This window comes from Lemur catta, chromosome 19, assembly GCF_020740605.2.
Source record: "Lemur catta isolate mLemCat1 chromosome 19, mLemCat1.pri, whole genome shotgun sequence".
NCBI classification, from domain to species: domain Eukaryota; kingdom Metazoa; phylum Chordata; class Mammalia; order Primates; family Lemuridae; genus Lemur; species Lemur catta.
In genome coordinates, this window is record NC_059146.1 from 30237185 (window position 1) to 30254187 (window position 17003).

General features: G+C 52.0%; 1 protein-coding gene across 6 annotated transcripts in view; it reads right to left on the reverse strand.

Annotated features, from left to right (window-relative positions):
• ACTN4 (actinin alpha 4) overlaps nucleotides 1-17003 on the reverse strand; it is a 70719-nt gene that overhangs the window by 25965 nt on the left and 27751 nt on the right. For all 6 annotated transcript variants that reach the window (XM_045532093.1, XM_045532090.1, XM_045532094.1 and 3 more), the window contains 2 exons: nucleotides 1163-1277; nucleotides 824-943 (listed from right to left, as the gene is read on the reverse strand). In XM_045532093.1, the coding sequence (XP_045388049.1) occupies nucleotides 824-943; nucleotides 1163-1277 (235 nt within the window). The remainder of the gene's footprint in view (nucleotides 1-823; nucleotides 944-1162; nucleotides 1278-17003) is intronic.

A 17003-nucleotide genomic window follows, 5' to 3' on the forward strand; every position in this document is an offset into this window, starting at 1 on the left:
CATTCTGGCCTGAAGTCTTGGCCACACTCTCAGAGCCCTGTCATTAACGGCAATTAGTTTTCTTTGTTTTTCTCAAAGCTGGGACAACATGGACGTCAGGGTGTACAAACCCTGCTCTGACTAATGAGCGGAACTGTGAGCTCAGGCTGCTGGGCTCAATCAGGCCTCGCCTCATCTCCGAAAGCGCCTGGGAGCTCAAGCTGGACCCCGCTGAGAGCCTGCCGCTCTAGTGTGAGGGCCTGGGGGTGGTATATCATGGTCCTGGGTGTCCACACAGAAGGATCCTGGGGTGGTCAGAGGAACCAACTCTCTGAGCTTCTGCACCCAGAACAAAGTCTGGCACTGACCTTTGGACCTGCACTCCCTGCCCCAATGCTTGACACAGGGCCCCTCGTGCCCCCCCCCCCCCCCCCCCCGCATAGAGACAAAGGCATAAGAGCAAAGGTGCTCCTGGCATGGAGACAAGCCACGTCACATGTCTGTGGCTGTCTAATGGGCTCAGCACGAGGAGGACTAGTGACGGCAACCTGGTGTGAGTCAAAGCCATTCCTCCCCCTGCGGGGAGAGCTTGGCCCTCAAGGTTGGCGTTGCACCTCCCAGATTCGGACGGCACCTGCCTGTATTCTGTGGGGTAGGGGGAGCTTGTGAGCCCAACATCATATCAAGGGCAGTCATTATGATCCCTGCCGACTACGTATTGGGGCTTTAAGCGCCCCAAGTGCTCTGCCACCAACGAAACTTCTGTTCAGAGTGCAGATGTCATGCCGCAGAGCCTGAAGGTCAGAAACCGAGCTAGACCCTGGCTGCCTCATCTCAAACTCACCTTCCGCCCCAATGGAGACCAGCTTGACGCCTTTGCTGGCGATAAAGTCCAGTGCTTTGTTCACGTTGTTGATTTTGTGCACTCTCATCTTCCCCCGCTCCGGCTTAGGTAACCGCTCCCCTGAGAGATGCACGGAAAGAAAAAGGGGGCCGGGGAGAAGCTTTAGAGCTTCCTCTGCTCTCCAAAACCAGGCCCTCTGCTCCCCGCTGGCCCACCAAGCCGCTCCAGCCCCCACCTCCCTCGCAGCGATGGGACAGCTGGGGGACAGCGTCGCTGGGGGCTGCTGTGAATGGGCACCTGTTCCAGGTGTGGGCTGCACTGCGACAGTGAAAGCCTCACCTGAAATGACCTCCAGGAGAAGCATGAGCTTGAGCCCGTCTCGGAAGTCCTCGTCGATGTTCTCGATCTGCGTGCCTGCCTTCCGCAGGTGGGAGTTGCACCATGCCGTGAAGGTCTGCAGGAGCAGAACAAGGCGTGAGACTCGGCCTGGCTTTCGGGGCCACCACAGCGCTGGGCCGCTGCCCTGGCCTCAGGAGAACAGCGGTCACCACAGGCACTTGCTTGGGGCCACACTATATACACAGTATATACACAGATCCACACTATATACACAGTTTCCCATCTTCACAGTGTCCCAGGCACGAAGATGGGGAAACTGAGGCTCAGGGTGGTTAACAACCCACCACACGATCACCCGGATAGTAAATGGCAGGGCTTGGATTTGAACCCATGTCTGCCAACCTTGGCAACAAGTGCTCTTTCCGCAACACCGAGCTGCCGCGCGGGAGCCCAGTACACGCATCCGACAACGGTGCTCCCGCTGCGGTCTGCTCGCTCGGCCCTGAGAGTGCTCCAGGCCTGGAGCTGCGGAAACAACAGGCAGGGTCCCTGCCCTCACGGAACTTGAGACGCAGTGCATCTCAGACGGAGTGCTGACTCGGGCACAGGTCCCAGGTTTTTGTTTGTTTGTCTTGTTTTGTTGGAAGCAATTTGGTGGGAGGCAGACACTCCACTGGGGTCAGGGAGCCACATCTGAGGAGAAAGTTTCTGAGGATCAGCTGTAAGATGAAGGGGCTGGAAGGCAGGGAGGGTCCTGAACAAGAAGTCTACATCCCAAACCAGAACAGACCAATAATGACGGCAGAACACCCAAGGCCAGGTGAGCGCCCCTGCGAGCTGGGGCATGTCCATGTCACCAGACATCAGGCCCACAAGAACATCTCAGATCAGTAACACCAGCACGCCCAGACGTCTTCTGGGGAAACTAGCCCTCCTGCAGCAGTCTGGGAAAAACCCCAAGTCTCTGCTTCTCACAGGAGCCTCTGTACCCCGCACCCCACTCTGCCCCCTCCATCTGCAGGGGCCGGTGTAGAAGTGGGCTGACCGCCAGGGATATGCAAGAGCACATTCCACACCCACAGTGCAGCCTGAGGCCATGTGGGGGACAAGGGGCTTCTACAGAGCCTCTGGCCAAGCACCATGTGTTTTGACAACTGACATCAGTCCTGCTCATTCAGACAGAGACTTGACACAAGGCCCCCTCCTCGACAAAGCAGCTGCCTAATTAATAAGCTGTACCACAGTGTGCACTCGGCATGAGGCAGCTAGACCACCCCTACCCTGCCTCTCAGCAACAGGGAAAGTTCCTCTGCCTGGGAGACAGAGACTCCTCCTGGTGGCATACTGTTCCCCCAGCCAAGGATACTTCTGCCCTGCTTCTGATTCGCCATGTAGCCAGCGCCTACCCACCCCTCAAAACTCAGCCCAAGCATAGCGCCTTCAGGAGACCCGCACCACTAGCTTCCTCTGACCAGGTTCTGCCTTGGATGCTCCCCCCCTGTGCAAACCGCACCATAGCGCCCTGCTCCCTGGTCTCTAACAGTTGTGTTTCCTCTTCTGTCCCCCACCCCAGCTGTGAGCTCCTTGAGGGGAGGAGCCACAAGCAGGTTCTCATTAAGGAACACACTGATTTGCCTTCCCAGCCCCATCTCCCGTGCTTCCCCTACACAACTCTGAATTCAGACAACCCAGGGCTAGACCGCTGGTTACGCCACTCACATGGGCAAGTTACGCAGTCTTCCTAACTTCCGTCTCCTCTGCAACATGGCGATGAAGATACCACCTGGGTCATGGTAAGTGTGAGGACTCGAGGCAATAACACCTGCAGAGCGCCCGGCAGTGCTCAGTAATGGCAGCTCTCTAGAGGGCCCTGTGCCTCCCAGGGTCTCCTCCCTCCTTGCCCTGGTCTCAGAAGTCCTGCCCACCTCCTCCACAGAGTGCTTTCTCTTGCTCCTGCCTGCCCTCGCCACCACACAGCCCTTGGCAGCTCTCTGCGGCATCCTCCAGTCATTTTTTATCTTTTTGGATGTTACATGCACACGAGCTCTCTCTCCTACCATACGTGAGCTCTGAGGCAGTAGGAAGTACGTTTCACATGCCTTTATAATGCCCAGAGCACAGCCAGCCTCATCAGCAAGTGGCACACGGGCGTGGAGCCCAGCAGCCCTGTAGAGCAGAGGGCAGTAGCAAGAAGTGGCCACAGATGCTGGGGCTCTGCTCTAGCATGTGCCTAAAAGACGCTATTGGGCAGCAAAGTAACCAAGTCACACCCCACAGCCTGAGGACGCAAGAGGGCTGCTCCTAGAGGGCCGGTCCCCCTGGTGCTGGTGTTGCCGGAGCCCATCAAGGCACCTGGTCTGCAGGGAGGGCCGGGCCTGTGAACAGCACCCCACCGCCTCGGCCTGCGTGGGTTACTCCTGTGTGCTCGGAGGAGGCACAGACTGGGTTTGAATGGCAGCCTCTCCGCTTACTTTCTATGTTTCCAACCAAATGACTTTACCTACTCAAGCCTGTCTCCTTCCCTGTAAGGTCGATCTGTCAGAATCTACCTCCTGCGGTTGCTCTAAGGATTAAACTGGGGGAAAATGCATTTGAGCATCTGACACAGTCTTTGGCATGAAGCAGGCATGCACATACGTGCACACACACGCACTCTGGCTGCTCCTTACCTTCTCTGCAAAGGCCCTCAGCCCACCCCCGAGGTTTGGAAAAAAGATGGGACTGCAGGAGACCTTCTGCAGAGGGTCCCCTCCTCACCCAAACCTTGCCCCTCGGGTTCAGGCCACCTGTCCTCACAGGGTCGCTGCACTATCCACCCTCCATATACTCGTCCCTCCCCCCCTTGCTCATCTTCTCTGGGTAGTAAACAAGAGCTCTGCCTTGGGGGTCGCACAGACCTGGATTCAAACCTTGCCTCTGCCACTGAGGCAATCTGCTGTAACCCTGGGCAAGCAATGAGCCTCGTTTTCCTCGTTGATGAATGGGGACCATAATCTCTCCTCTTAAGATGATGATTAAACAAAATAATGCAAGTAAATCACTTAGCACTGTGCCTGGCAGATTAAAGTAGTCAGTGTTATACATATGTCAAAGAAAGGTCTATTTTTAAATAAATGCTAACTCTGCCATGTGCTCTGTCTTCCTGACTGGAAGCAGAGTCCCAGGCAGAACAGAGAGCAGGTGCTGGGGGAGAACACCCGCTTGCCTAGCCTGGATGGTGAGGAGGAAGAACTCCCTCCTGAACTTGAACCCGACACAGGCTCAGGAACCCCAGTGATGGCCTCTCAGCCACACTCTGTGCCTTGCTTGGTCCTGTTTTCTCCTCCTGCAAGATGAGGGGCATCTACTGACACCAGAGGCTCAGGAAGCCTCTGGTGAACCAGTCAACCATGGACAGCTGTTTCTCCATGCAGTGAGACCAGCGAGTAGGAGCTGGAGTTCAAATGGGACATTAAAAATTCATCACTTTTCCTACTTGGTTACATAAATAACACTGTGCTTATACGCTTCCTCTCCCTACCGGGTTTAGACTAAGATGTGTGGGGCAGATCGCGTGGAGAGGTGGTTTCCATAGATGGAGGCCTCGTGCGCCCACCATGCTCCCTCTACCGTGCAGAATTCTCCATGTGAGCTACAGACCCCGACCTGCACAGGCCCCGTCTGCTCCACAAGGGCCTGGGCCACACTCATTTCTTCAACAAAGCATTTGCTAAGTGTCAACAAAGGACCAGGTCCTGTGCTGAATACGTAACAGTGAGCAAAAGCAGACACAAGCTGTACTCCGTGGAGTGCCCAGTCCAATCTCATTAATCAAGCAACTACTCAACTACAGAAATAACACCCTTAGGAAAAGTGGAAATAACAGTAACTTCCATAGAGTCAACTGCGTACTAGGCACCGTTCCAGGCACTTTGTCATGTACTAACTTCTCTCTTCCTCACAATGATTCTGTGAGGCAGGTGCTATTACTGCCCGCATTTTACAGATGAGGAAACTGAGGGCCTAAGAGGTGAAGGACTTGCCTGCATCAGTTACACACCTACACAGAGCTGGACTGAAAGCCAGGTACTCCCGCTCCAGAGGCCACGTGATTAGGTATTATGCTGCATTTGTCCCCCTCCCCGTAACGGGAGCTGGAGAGCGTGTTCGGCATGGTGGGACAGTGCCAACTGAGTGGCAGCGGCAGACACAGGAAAGCGTCCCTGAAGAGGCAATTCTCAAACTCTGAGCTGAAGGATGAGGAGTTACTAAGGAAAAACTAACGGAGGCTTTCTAGGTCAGGAAGAGCATGTGCAAAGGCCCTAGAGCAGAAGGGAGAAAGGAAGGGAGGGAGAGTGTAAGGCTTGTCTCTGGCCTCGTGGGGCCTTCTTAAGGCCATGCTGTCCCCTGCTGCGTGGGGAAAATGCTGGAGGGGGCAAGGGTCAACATGTGATGGCCAGGAGAAAAGGAGGGTAAACAGCCTCCAAGAGAAACTTCCTTCACGCAGGAGGAGGACGTGACCAAAAAATGCAAACTCAAGGTTTCGATTTCATCGGGAGGACGCGAGCTACTGGCCGTCTGCGAGAGGAAGGAAAGGCACAAAACGCGGGCCTCACTGACACGGCTCATTTTCCAGGGGCAACACCGACTCTGACCAGCTGGAACGTGGCAGTGGCCGTGCCCCAGCACCTTGCCTAAGAGGCACTCAACACCTTCGCCTGGCTGGCGAACACTGGCTCGGGGGCCCTCTTATGTACTGGACGCGGGAGGAAGCAAAACAGACATATATTTACATTCGGGGGGGCACATTAAAGGTAATAACTGCTAGTTCTTACTATTTACATATTAACAACTCTTTAAAACCTCCAACCCCATGATCACATGAAATATCATCATCTCTATTTGATGGATGAGGAAACTGAGGCAGGGAGAGGGTGAGTGACTTGCTTGATGTCACACAGCTAATAAACACAAACATGGGGCAGGTACTCGTTCCACATCTGAGTGGAATGCGTGGTCGGGCACAGCGAGGGGGAGAGATGGCAGCACCAAGTCAAGAAGGCCCCGGCTGCACCTCAGCCCCCAGGCCAGAGGCGAGCTTGGAAAGCAAGGCAGGCAGGGCAGTGCCCCACAGACCCGCCTGCTTCTTAAAGGGTGGCCCGGGCAGGGTGAGGCAGGAAAGCAGCGCCAAGAGTGCCCCTGCTGCTCTCTGTCCCTGGCCATCCTGCGAAGGGAGCTCGCACCCAGCCCTTGACCTATCTAGGGAGGAAGGAAGGATGTGGACACATCTGTCTTTGAGAATACATGTGAAAAAACCGCAGAGGAGAGCCTTCAGAACTTGCCCCTGCACACTGGCAGCCTGTTGAAAGAGTCCTCTCTGGCTGCTAAAATAGCACAGGGTGTGACTGGGGGGAGACAGAGGAGAAGGAGGAAGAAGACAGACAAGCTTGTTGCTTTGTTTGGGGTCCTCTGTCACCACTCCACGTGCTGAGACCCATGGGGAACTGGACAGGGTGGGCTCAGGGAGTCCCCAAGAGTTGTTTCTGCTTTGTCACTGTGGGCTGGAGGGGGAAGGGCCCTAGGATCACTGGCCATAAAGTCCTTCCTGTGTCACAGGGACCCCTCCCAGCCGCCAGGATGTGGGGCGGCTGGGTGAATGAATGATGGATATTGTTCAGGAGTGACCTAAGCAAGCAGGAATGTGGCAGCAGTGGGCTTTAATGAGCCATTCATCAATGACTCCCTCCCCCAACCCAAAGAGGTAAAGTGCTCTGCTCTGGGGCAGTCACTGAGTAAGTAACGAGCATTGGGAAAACACAGGGCAACCCACTGGCGCTCCAGTGGGCAGAGCGATGGGGCGCACGAGGAGAAGACAGGATTCTGGTGGGATGTGGCTGACCCAGCTGGAAAAATTTCCCTTCCCCTTTCTTCCTGACTTCCTGTTACAAAACACATTCTGGTGCCGAAGGGGGCGGTGTGGAGGGAAATGTCTGTTGGAAGCTGGAATTCCACTAAGCCCAGGATAAAAGGAGTCTCTTGTAAACTCAGTTTGGGCCGAGAAACAGGCTGATGGATCCTAGGCTGGGGTGAGCTTGCTCACGCTGAGCAGGGCTGGAGGCTTCGCTGAGCAGGGCCGGAGGCTTCGCTATCCCTGTCTGCCGGGCAGACGCTCACAGGTGGAGTCCATCCACTGCGCCTGACAAGATTTTAGGGAAAACTGTTCACTGTCTCAGGCTGTATCCTCTGCCTCTAGCTACTAGGTACACCCACCCACTCAGCAGGACAGCACAGGCCAGTGGGCTGGCCCAGAGGGACCGGGCTGCGTGTGTTTTCCCCAGGCTCAGGGCTGACTGCAGTTGGCCACGGCAAGCTCCCTCAGGGAACACGGAGGCCAGACAGGGCTCCCTGGAGTCCTGGGAGTTTTCAAACCTCAGCTCTGAAATACCGTGTTGGGTTTGCCGCTCCTCTGGGGCATCAGCCGCTTTGAGGGGGAGGGCGCCGTCCCACCTCCTGAACTCCCACCTTGCCTGCTGTGGCCTCTGATGCCGCCCATGGTTCCTGCTTCCACGGGTCCTCAGGAAGGGTGTCCAGGGCTCGGACACAGGGGAGGGACAGCTATTTATTCCTACGGTAGGCATCCGCCCTTCTTATCACCCATCTGCCAGGCTACTGCCAGGCCCCAGGGGGGCATCTTCTCAGTTCCTGAAAGCAGAGACCGCTCCCCCGGGCTTCACCGTCAACTCTAAAGGTGCTTTCAGAGCCCAATGGCTAAGTTGTCTGGAATCTGGGTTACCAGCAGCCCAAGCAAAGCGGCAGTCGCCCGGCAAGGGAGTTGGTGAGACTGTACATGTGAGCACTTTTGTGAAGAGCCATTGCCTTCAGATCCTAAAGGAGAAAAAAACCAGGGACTAGGCCGAGAGAACAGAAAATGAACTGGTCACGACGACATGGCCACAAATGAGACGGGCACAGCAATGTGGGATGCAGACCCCCCACCAGCGTGGGTAATCAGCCCTAGTGCTACTGCAGAGCAAGGACACGAGGCGCTGCCCGTCCAGCACCCAACCCCAGCCGGGGGCCAAGCAGGCAAGCTGTGTGCGCCTGCCCCACGGCGACATAACCTAATCTGAAAGCCATTACAGTGAAATATGGAATGCTGCTTATGTCCTCGCCTGAAGTTGCCTTATTCGGAGTTTTCTCAGCCTACACGAAAAAGCTCTTACTTCCCAGCTGGAGGAGAGGTATAAATACTGCGGAGTAGAGTAGTGAGCATTCCTAAGAACCTGCGTGTCCATCCAGAAACCAGCGCTTTACCCCACCCCAGCCCCCCCACAGCCAACGTTCCAGCCTTGGCCAATGCTCTGAGAGGCACCAGAAAGCGTGCACATTGCTGCTGCAACAGACCAACTTTGGAGCACAGTCCCACCCTCGCGAGACACGCTGGTCTTGAACTTTCTTACAGCTCTTTACAGGGCTGGTTACGTATCATCACTCACGACTTTCCTCCAATGTCATCATCCCGGGAGGCCTTCCCTGACCTTGCCATCACTTTACTGTGGTGTTTTATTCACTGCACTTATTACTGTCAGAAACTGTGTCCCTTGTTCATAACCAGTCTCCCTCCCAAGGAGCTCCACAAGGGGAGGGCCCTGTTTGCTGTAGGACCCCACTGCTTGGAATGGTGCCTTGCACACAGTAGGTGCTCAATAAATCCAAGAATGAATGGAATAGGGTTGGGTCTCCTTGTGTCCAGCTGTTTAGGACTTGGTTTCTAATCCCATTCTATACTAGTAAGGGTCCCTACTTAATGATAAAACTGCTTGCTTTCAGAAGTTAACAAAAATAATCCTGGGGATATAGACAAGCCAGGGAAGAAAATGGTCTGGGCTTGCCACCCCAGTGGAAGAGCAGAGTCCTTAACAGCATTTTGCTCAGGCCTCTGAGGCCCCTGGACTTGCAGAGACCCTGGTTCAAGCAGAGCTGGACCCAAACATGGGCAGCAATGGGTGGGCTAGAAAGAGGCAGGCTGAGGAGCTGACAAAGCCTCCAGAAAGCCTGTCTGCCTAGAGAGGGCAGCACGGCTCAGCGCTCCAGAGCAAAGGCTCTCAAGTATAAACAAATAGGGGTTCAAATCATAACTTCACCACTTATTAAGTGCGTGTGGCCTCAGAAAACGAACTTTACCTCTCTAAGCTTCAGTTTCTTCCTTTGTAAAATGAGGATGAATATTCAATAGGATAACATAAAAACCACTAATGCACACAGCCTGGCAGGAAGTAAGTGATCAACTGATGTTATTCATTACTATTCCGGAAGGTGCCACTCCTTGGTATTAGCACTACGGATGGTAAAGTCAGACCCTTCTAGGATTCCCCAAGTTGACGGCTGCACAAGACGGCTGTGTCTTGTGGCTGACACAAAGTGGCTGTCCTCAGACCTCCCTTCCTTAGAGTAGCTACCCAATTCCCAAATGAGTAAAGGAATGTAATTATCAGGGCTGCTTCTTCTTGCTTCCAGAGATCCTTCAAATCCAGCGGTTGTCAATCCTGGCTGTGTGTCAGAACTATCTGGAAGCTTCTCTTTCTTTTTGAGATAATGAATATATATTAAGTTATTAAGCTTTGAGGCAATTTGTTACACAGCAGCAGATAACTTATATAATTTAGTAGCAGAGTTGCTGGATCATAGATGTGCGTGTACTCTTTTAGAACATGTACACCATTTGAAGAATCAGTATTTTTTTATTGATATAACTCACATACCATAAAATTCACCCTTTTACATTCATAAAATTCAGTTTTAGTATATTCTAGTTGACATTGTGCAACTATCACCACTAATTTCAGAACATTTCCATCACCCCAAAACTGTTAGCAGTCAAGCCCACTTTCCTTCCCGCCCAGCCTGTGGCAACCACTAACCTATTGTCTCTGTGGATTTGCCTATTGTGGACATTTCATACAAATGGAATCATATGGTATATGGTCTTTTGAGCCTGGCTTCTCTCACTTAGCATGTTTTCAAGGTTCATCCATGTTGTAGCATATATTAATACTTCATCCTTTTATATGTCTGAATGATAAAGGACATATCTTTTTATTTTATTTATCCATTTTATTCATCCATTCATTAGCTGATAGACATTTGGGTCGTTTCTTCCTTTTGTCTATTATGAATAGTGCTGCTATGAATATTCATGTACAAGCTTTATGTGGATATATTTTCGATTGCCCTGGGGTATACACACCTAGGAGTGGAATTGCTGGGTCACATTGTAACTTTATGCTTAAAAATTTGAGGAACTGCCAGACTATTTTCTGAAGAGGCTGCACCATTTTACAATCCCACCAGCAATGTAAGGGTTCTGATTTCTCCCATCTTTGCCAATGCTTGTTATTATTTGATTTTTATTATAGCTACCTAGTGGGTGTGAAGTGGTACCTCACTGTGGTTTTGATGTGTCCTAATGACTAATGCTGTTGAGCATCTTCTCATGTGTTTATTAACCATCTGTATATCTTCTTTGAAGAAATGTCTACTCAAATCCTTTGCCTATTTTTAACTGGCTTATCTTTTTATTGTTGAGTTGTAAGAGTTCTTTATATATTCTGGACACTAGATCCTTACCAGATATATAATTTGTAATATGTCTTTCACTTTAATAGTGTCCTTTGAAGCAAAAAAGTGTTCAGTTTTGAGGAAGTCTAATTTATCTATTTCTATGTGGTTGCTTGTGTTTCTGCTGTCATATATGAAAAACCATTGCCTAATCCAAGGTCATGAAGATTTATACCTGTATTTTCTTCTAAGAGTTTTACCTTGTACATTAGGTCTTTGATCCATCTGGAGTTAATTTTTGTATATGGTGTGAGGTAGGACCCACCTTCGTTCTCTGCTGGTGGATATCCAGTTTTTCCTGCACTGTTTGTTGAAAAGACTATCTTTTCCCCATTGAATTGTCTTGTACCTTTGCTGCAAATCAATTGACAATAAATATACAGGACCTGGGAGCTTTTTAAAAATGCCTGAACCTCACCACAGGCCAAATGAATCAAATTCCCTAGAGGTGAGTCCTGGACAATGACATTTTACAAAGACTGGGTGAGTCTAATACGAAGTACGGTTGAGAACCACCACTCTAATCTAACCCCCTCATTCCATAAAGGAGAGATCTGAAGCCCAGGTAGAATCAGAAAGGCCTTACCACTAGATTTGTTGGACTAGATTGGACCCTTGGAGTTAAAAGAAACCCCAGAGGAACAGGGGTCAGCCCAGGGCTGGGAGAGGCCCCCAGTCTGAGCCTCTTTTCTCAGACTTTTCCGGAGCCAGCCCACACACAGAAAACCAACCAACCCACTCACCCAAAGCTACTCGGATTACATTCCACAGAACTGGGTCCTCGCTAAGGGAGAAGAGCCTGCCCTCCTCACACAGTCTGCTTGCACAGGAAGACGTGGGTCTGCACTGAAGGCAGAGTGGCCAACAGGGCAGAGGAAGAAGGCAGTGCTCAGCCCTCCAAGCAGAGCTTCTCACCAGGAAGAAGATTTGGGTGAGGCCTACCTTGAAATAGCTACCTTTAGCAGAGGAAACTTCCACTCCCAAAAGGCATTTTAAAATTAGGGCAGCAGCAGAGGCTCGGGCCTTGCCCTCCACCTCCTCCGGCCCCATGTGGCATCTTGCTGTGAAATGATCGGGCACACAGGGCCCTTCACCTGAAGAACAGGGAGTTTGAGCTACAAAAACCCCATTTACTTACAGCTAAGCTCGGGTTTCAGGGTGGGGGTGGGGATTAAAGATCATCTGGTTTAAACTTTGATCCTTCAAAAAGATAGCCAAGTAAGTCAGTTCTGGCCTTGGTACTGTGTGGCTTGGAATCCTAACAGGTGTGTAAGAGGCCCAGTCTTTAGAATTAATGGTTTCGTTTGGACTAATGGACCCAGGGATTTGCTCATCCAGACAAGGGGCACTTGGTGTTTGGGGAGAAGAGGTCAGAAGGGGGACTGATGGAACTGTAGTTTAGGCAAGTGCTAATCCCACACACCTCTGGACTATAGATGCCCACCTCCACCCTCAAGCTCCCCAACAGATCATTCCAGGTAAAGAATGCCATAGGAAAGGGGCATCCGTAGCGGGACAAACACTCCCATTTCTTGCTCCATTCGTCTCCCTAGCAGGCAGCGTGTTTCTTGCTGGTGTCCACATTATTCACAAACTGGGCCTTGCTGGTAGAAGAGTGAATGTCCCAGGCCCAGCAGTGATCTTTAACAGTGATAAGGGTTTTGCCTTTGACAACTGCAACTCCTCCTCCTTGGTGATCTTTTTCCTTGTTTTGGGGGTGGTTCTGATCCAACAGTCCACATGGCTTGGTCAGAGAAACTACGGCGAAAGCAGAGAGGGTGTCTGGGGGTGAGTGACATGACTAGGGTGGAGTCAGGTTAGTCTGGAAATCTGTGATCCTGACCCACTCCAGGGATACAGGAGCCCAGGGTACGTACAAGCGTCACAGACATGCCCTTGTTTCACATATACTCTGCCCCCTCTGGCTTCCCTCTCTCTGAACCTGGGGTTAAAAAGATGCTTTTCAAAAGCAGGTGAGTCTGGAGCACTGGGAGGATTCAGGGCATTTATCTGCATGATCAATTCCCCTCACTTAAGAGTGGAACAGCACTGGAGGGGGGCGGGGCCCAGCCCACAGAGGTGCTTGGTGCTCATCAGCCTGCGTGCCCTTTGCCAAGGCTCAGCCAGGCTCCACTTCAGGACTCAGCAAGTATTGCATAAGGGGGTGAATGAACTCATCAGTCCATCTAAGAGGTGCCTCAGAACAAAAATTCCATGCTTGGAGTTTGCAAGGAGGCAAGTGGTGTGTTAAGATTTCTCCAACCTTGCCCTTAGCCTCAGGTGAGTAGGTGCTGGTTCTACTGCCTGGCACTAGGATGGTATGGGGTACACAGTTTTGGTGGGTTAAGAAATCACTCTGGATTTAGGGTCTTTGTTTCTTTACCATATGTAATCTACCTCAGACCCTTGGACATATGAGATGGACAATATTAATAGCGTCTTGGGAAGATTTAAAACAAAAAGAAAAACCAAAATATGGTTCCATAGCCAAAGAGTAATTATAGGAATGGGAGGAACCAGTATAGAGAGACTGAAACCTCTGAGTCATAATTGCTCCATTAAAAATGGTGAAACCATTTGCCCTGGCAGAATAACAGGGCTAGACTCTCACCCTGGCCTGCCCCACCTACAAGCCTTCCTGGGGCTGGTACCTAGGCCTGGCCAAACCACACAGCAGTCATAAGGATGGCTGTCTCTGGGGGCAGTGTGACGGCAGAGGAGAAGGCCACCCCTGCCACTCACAGGGGTGGATGTGACTCCTGGCCCTGGAACAACGGAGGAGGGGCTGTGGCTTGTTTGGTGTGGAGGGCGGGGTGATGGGGAACAGGGCAGGTTTGGTACTGTGACCGTGTGGGCTGTTTTCCAGGGAGGGCCTCAGTGGTCCTGAGTGCTCTCATTATGGCAGGGAAGAGGACTGAGGACTCTGGGTACCATCTCAAACCGCCCCATTCAACGACTGAGACTTAGCTGAAGACAGCAAGAGGTGTTTTTTTTTTATCATTGGGTGGGGTATAAGGCTTACCCTAATATAATTGCACAAATGACACATTTATTGAGCGCTTCCTGTGTACCAGGATTTGTTCTGAGTGCTCTAATTTTACAGACAAGGCTCCAACTGCTAGGGCAATCTGCCCATGGTCACAGGGCTGCTAAGTGGCAGAGCTGGGACCCGAAAGATCCCCTAACTAACCTCAAGCCTCGCCGAGGCTGCTTTCCATTTCTAGTGCTTGCTGAAAGGCCCCATGCGAGGTGCTTCAGGTAGCTTCTCCCATTTGATCTACTCTAAGGAAGATACAAAACCAAGGGCAGTCCCAGGAGGCCCCTGGTGGATTCCAGCAGCCACAAGTGCAGCAGGCACAGCCCTGAGCTGCAGGGTGAGTCATGGGGGAGGGAGGGCACGTCAGGTGACCGGGTGAGAATCAGAGCTATGCTGAGGTGGCCTGGTTACCTTGACATTCCTGTGATTCTGCCAAGGTAAAAAGTAACCTAAGGAGTTTGCCTTATATGGGCACAATGACAGATTTCGACAAGACAACGTGTTAACTGACCCCATATCAAATCCCTTCCTGGACTACGCAGGGACGCCTGATAAAGCTGCTCTGAAGCATAGGAAATAACAATTTATGACGGTCTATCACTGGTGACTCATAAAACAAAGGTACAGCCCAACTGCCATTGTGTGTCATTTACAAAAAGGGGGTAAAGGTTGGTGGCCTGTGGGCCAACTGGCTATATCATTCTCCCTCCCACAAGTGGCAGGGAGGCCTGGCTCAGACCCCTCCCTCTGCTGTCAGGGCCTGGTTCAGGCAGGGCTGGAGGAAATCAATTTCAGGCCGGAGCTGACCGGCAAGCCCTGTCTGGGTTCTGAGAGCCCTCACCACCCGCTCTCGCAGAGGAGCCTGAGGGAAGAGAGGCAGGGGCCGTGCTGGGAGGTACAGCCTCTCAGGCCAGCAGGGAACAAAACGGTTAGGTGTGGGTACACTGATACTGCATGAGAACCAAAGAAGGCCAGGCGCAGTGGCTCATGCCTATAATCCTAGCACTCTGGGAGGCCCAGGCAGGAGGATCACTTGAGGTCAGGAATTCGAGACCAGCCTGAGCAAGAGTGAGACCTTGTCTCTGCTAAACATCAAAAAAACTAGCCAGGCACGGTGGTGTGAGCTCCAGCTACTCAGGAGGCTGAGGCAGGAGAATCACTTGAGCCCAGGAGTGTGAGGTTGCTGTGAGCTAGGCTGATGCCAGAGCACTCTAGCCCAGGTGACAGAGCAAGACACTGTCTTAAAAAAATAATAATAAAACACAGAAAATTACTGGGCCTCACCGGACTCCACAGAGTCATCCTAGCCTGGCCCCAAAATGCTGGTACCAGACAGCCCCTGGAAGGGGGAGATCACTGCTCTGAGCCTCTCCCAAACTTAATGTCCTGGGCATCTACCACATGCCATCTGCTATCCCGAGCACTGAGATTACACAAACTTCCCTGCTCTCATGAAGCTCATCTTCTGGTGGAAGAGACAATACAGACAAAAACAAGACAATGAGACAGGGCGAGGTGCCACAAAATGGAGTAACCTGACAGAGAGTAACTGGGAGGGGGCATTCGGCAGGGGAGGGAACCAAGGTCAGCCCATGGGGACAAGGCCTCTCTGTGGAGGTGACATTTGGGCCCGAATAAATACAAAGAGCCAACCAGGGTAGGAGGGAGATCATTCCAAGGAAAGGCACCAGGTAGGACAGCCTGGTGGACATGGCTGGCGCAGAGGGAGCTGGGAGAGAGCAAAAGCGTGAAGGGCTGGTTCACAGGCAGCTTCACATACCAGGGTGAGCGCGGGGTTTATCCTACGAATGACAGGAAGCCTTTAGAGGGCCTCATGGGGGAGCAGCATGACCAGATATTTGGTGTGAGAAGAACCCACTCCCTCCCCGCGTGGAAGGCAGGGCGGTGGCTCGGGCCATAGTTACAGCAGAACCATCACCTCCAGGAGGCCAGGGACCGTGAGGCGGCCACTGCCCAGTACAGCACTCTGCCTTGAGGGGTGCCAGGGGTGAGGGTGGGTGCCCCCCACTCAGATGTAACATCCACAGCTCCTCTGTCTATTTTATGATACGGCAGATCCACTCGAGACCATCGGAAAAGCAGTTGCTCTGCTGGAAAATATCTTTTGCTTTAAATCTCAAATCTTCCATCCAAAATCTGTTCCAAATGGTTGTGGCCCAGTCCACAGTAGCCCCTACGATCCACTGGATGGACAGGAGGACAGGGCTGTCAGGCTGAGCTATGGAAGGGCTCAGAGAAGTTTCTGGTTCCACTGATGTGCAAACCCCATCCCTCTCCCCCCCTGCTGCAGCCTCTGACCCTCTCTGCTCTGTGGGTGGCAGGCGGCTGGAAGGCAGACACCACACGGGGCCGCAGGTCCAGCCTGAGATGGCTGAGGCCTGCTTCTTTCTGTAAGGTGGAACAACAAAGGGAAGATAAGAAAGCCTGTATCCCGAATTTCCCCCAAAGAGAAATGTGGCTGTAATTCTAGCGTCTGGCCTAGTGCCAACAGATGGAACCTGACACAGAGACCAGAGAAAAGCAGCCTGAGCTCACAGCAGAGTTGCCGAAACAGGCAGCCATTCTCCAGTGGGAACAAACCCCTTGCCATAAGCTTCTCTCTAACTTCAATGGCAGTTAAACAAGAAAATGAAAAAAAAAAAGAAAAAAGTAAAAGAAAAAGAAAAGAAACAAAGGCAAAGACAATTGAGAATTCTCAGCTTATTTAACTAAACATCTACTAAGTGGAAATCTGTCTTCAGGTAGCTTCCCATCGACCCGGAGAACTGAATTTCAGCACAAGCAAAGTGTCTGGGAGAGACCTTGACAGTTCTGCCCTTAAGAAGCGCACAGTCCGGTTGGAGAGGGACACTGGTGAGCCAGTCACTGCTGGGCAGTGTGATACGAGGACAGCGGAGGTCAGGTGACACCTGATCCAGGCCTTGAAAGAAGAGTGCTAATAGGTGGTGACCTGGGAAGGCCATTCCATATAGTGGGAACACCAAGGGCAAAACCCACTAAAGTGCAGACGTTTGGGGACCGCAGGAGAAGTGGCAGGGGATAGTGTTAGCTGAGGTCTGAAGGCAGAGGCTGAAGAGCTCAGAACTTGTTCTGTAGGTAGTGGGGGCTGGAGAAGGTTTCTCAGGGTGACCCGATTAGATACGAATCCCAGAAAGATAACATTCACAGAGCCACCAAGACAAACTA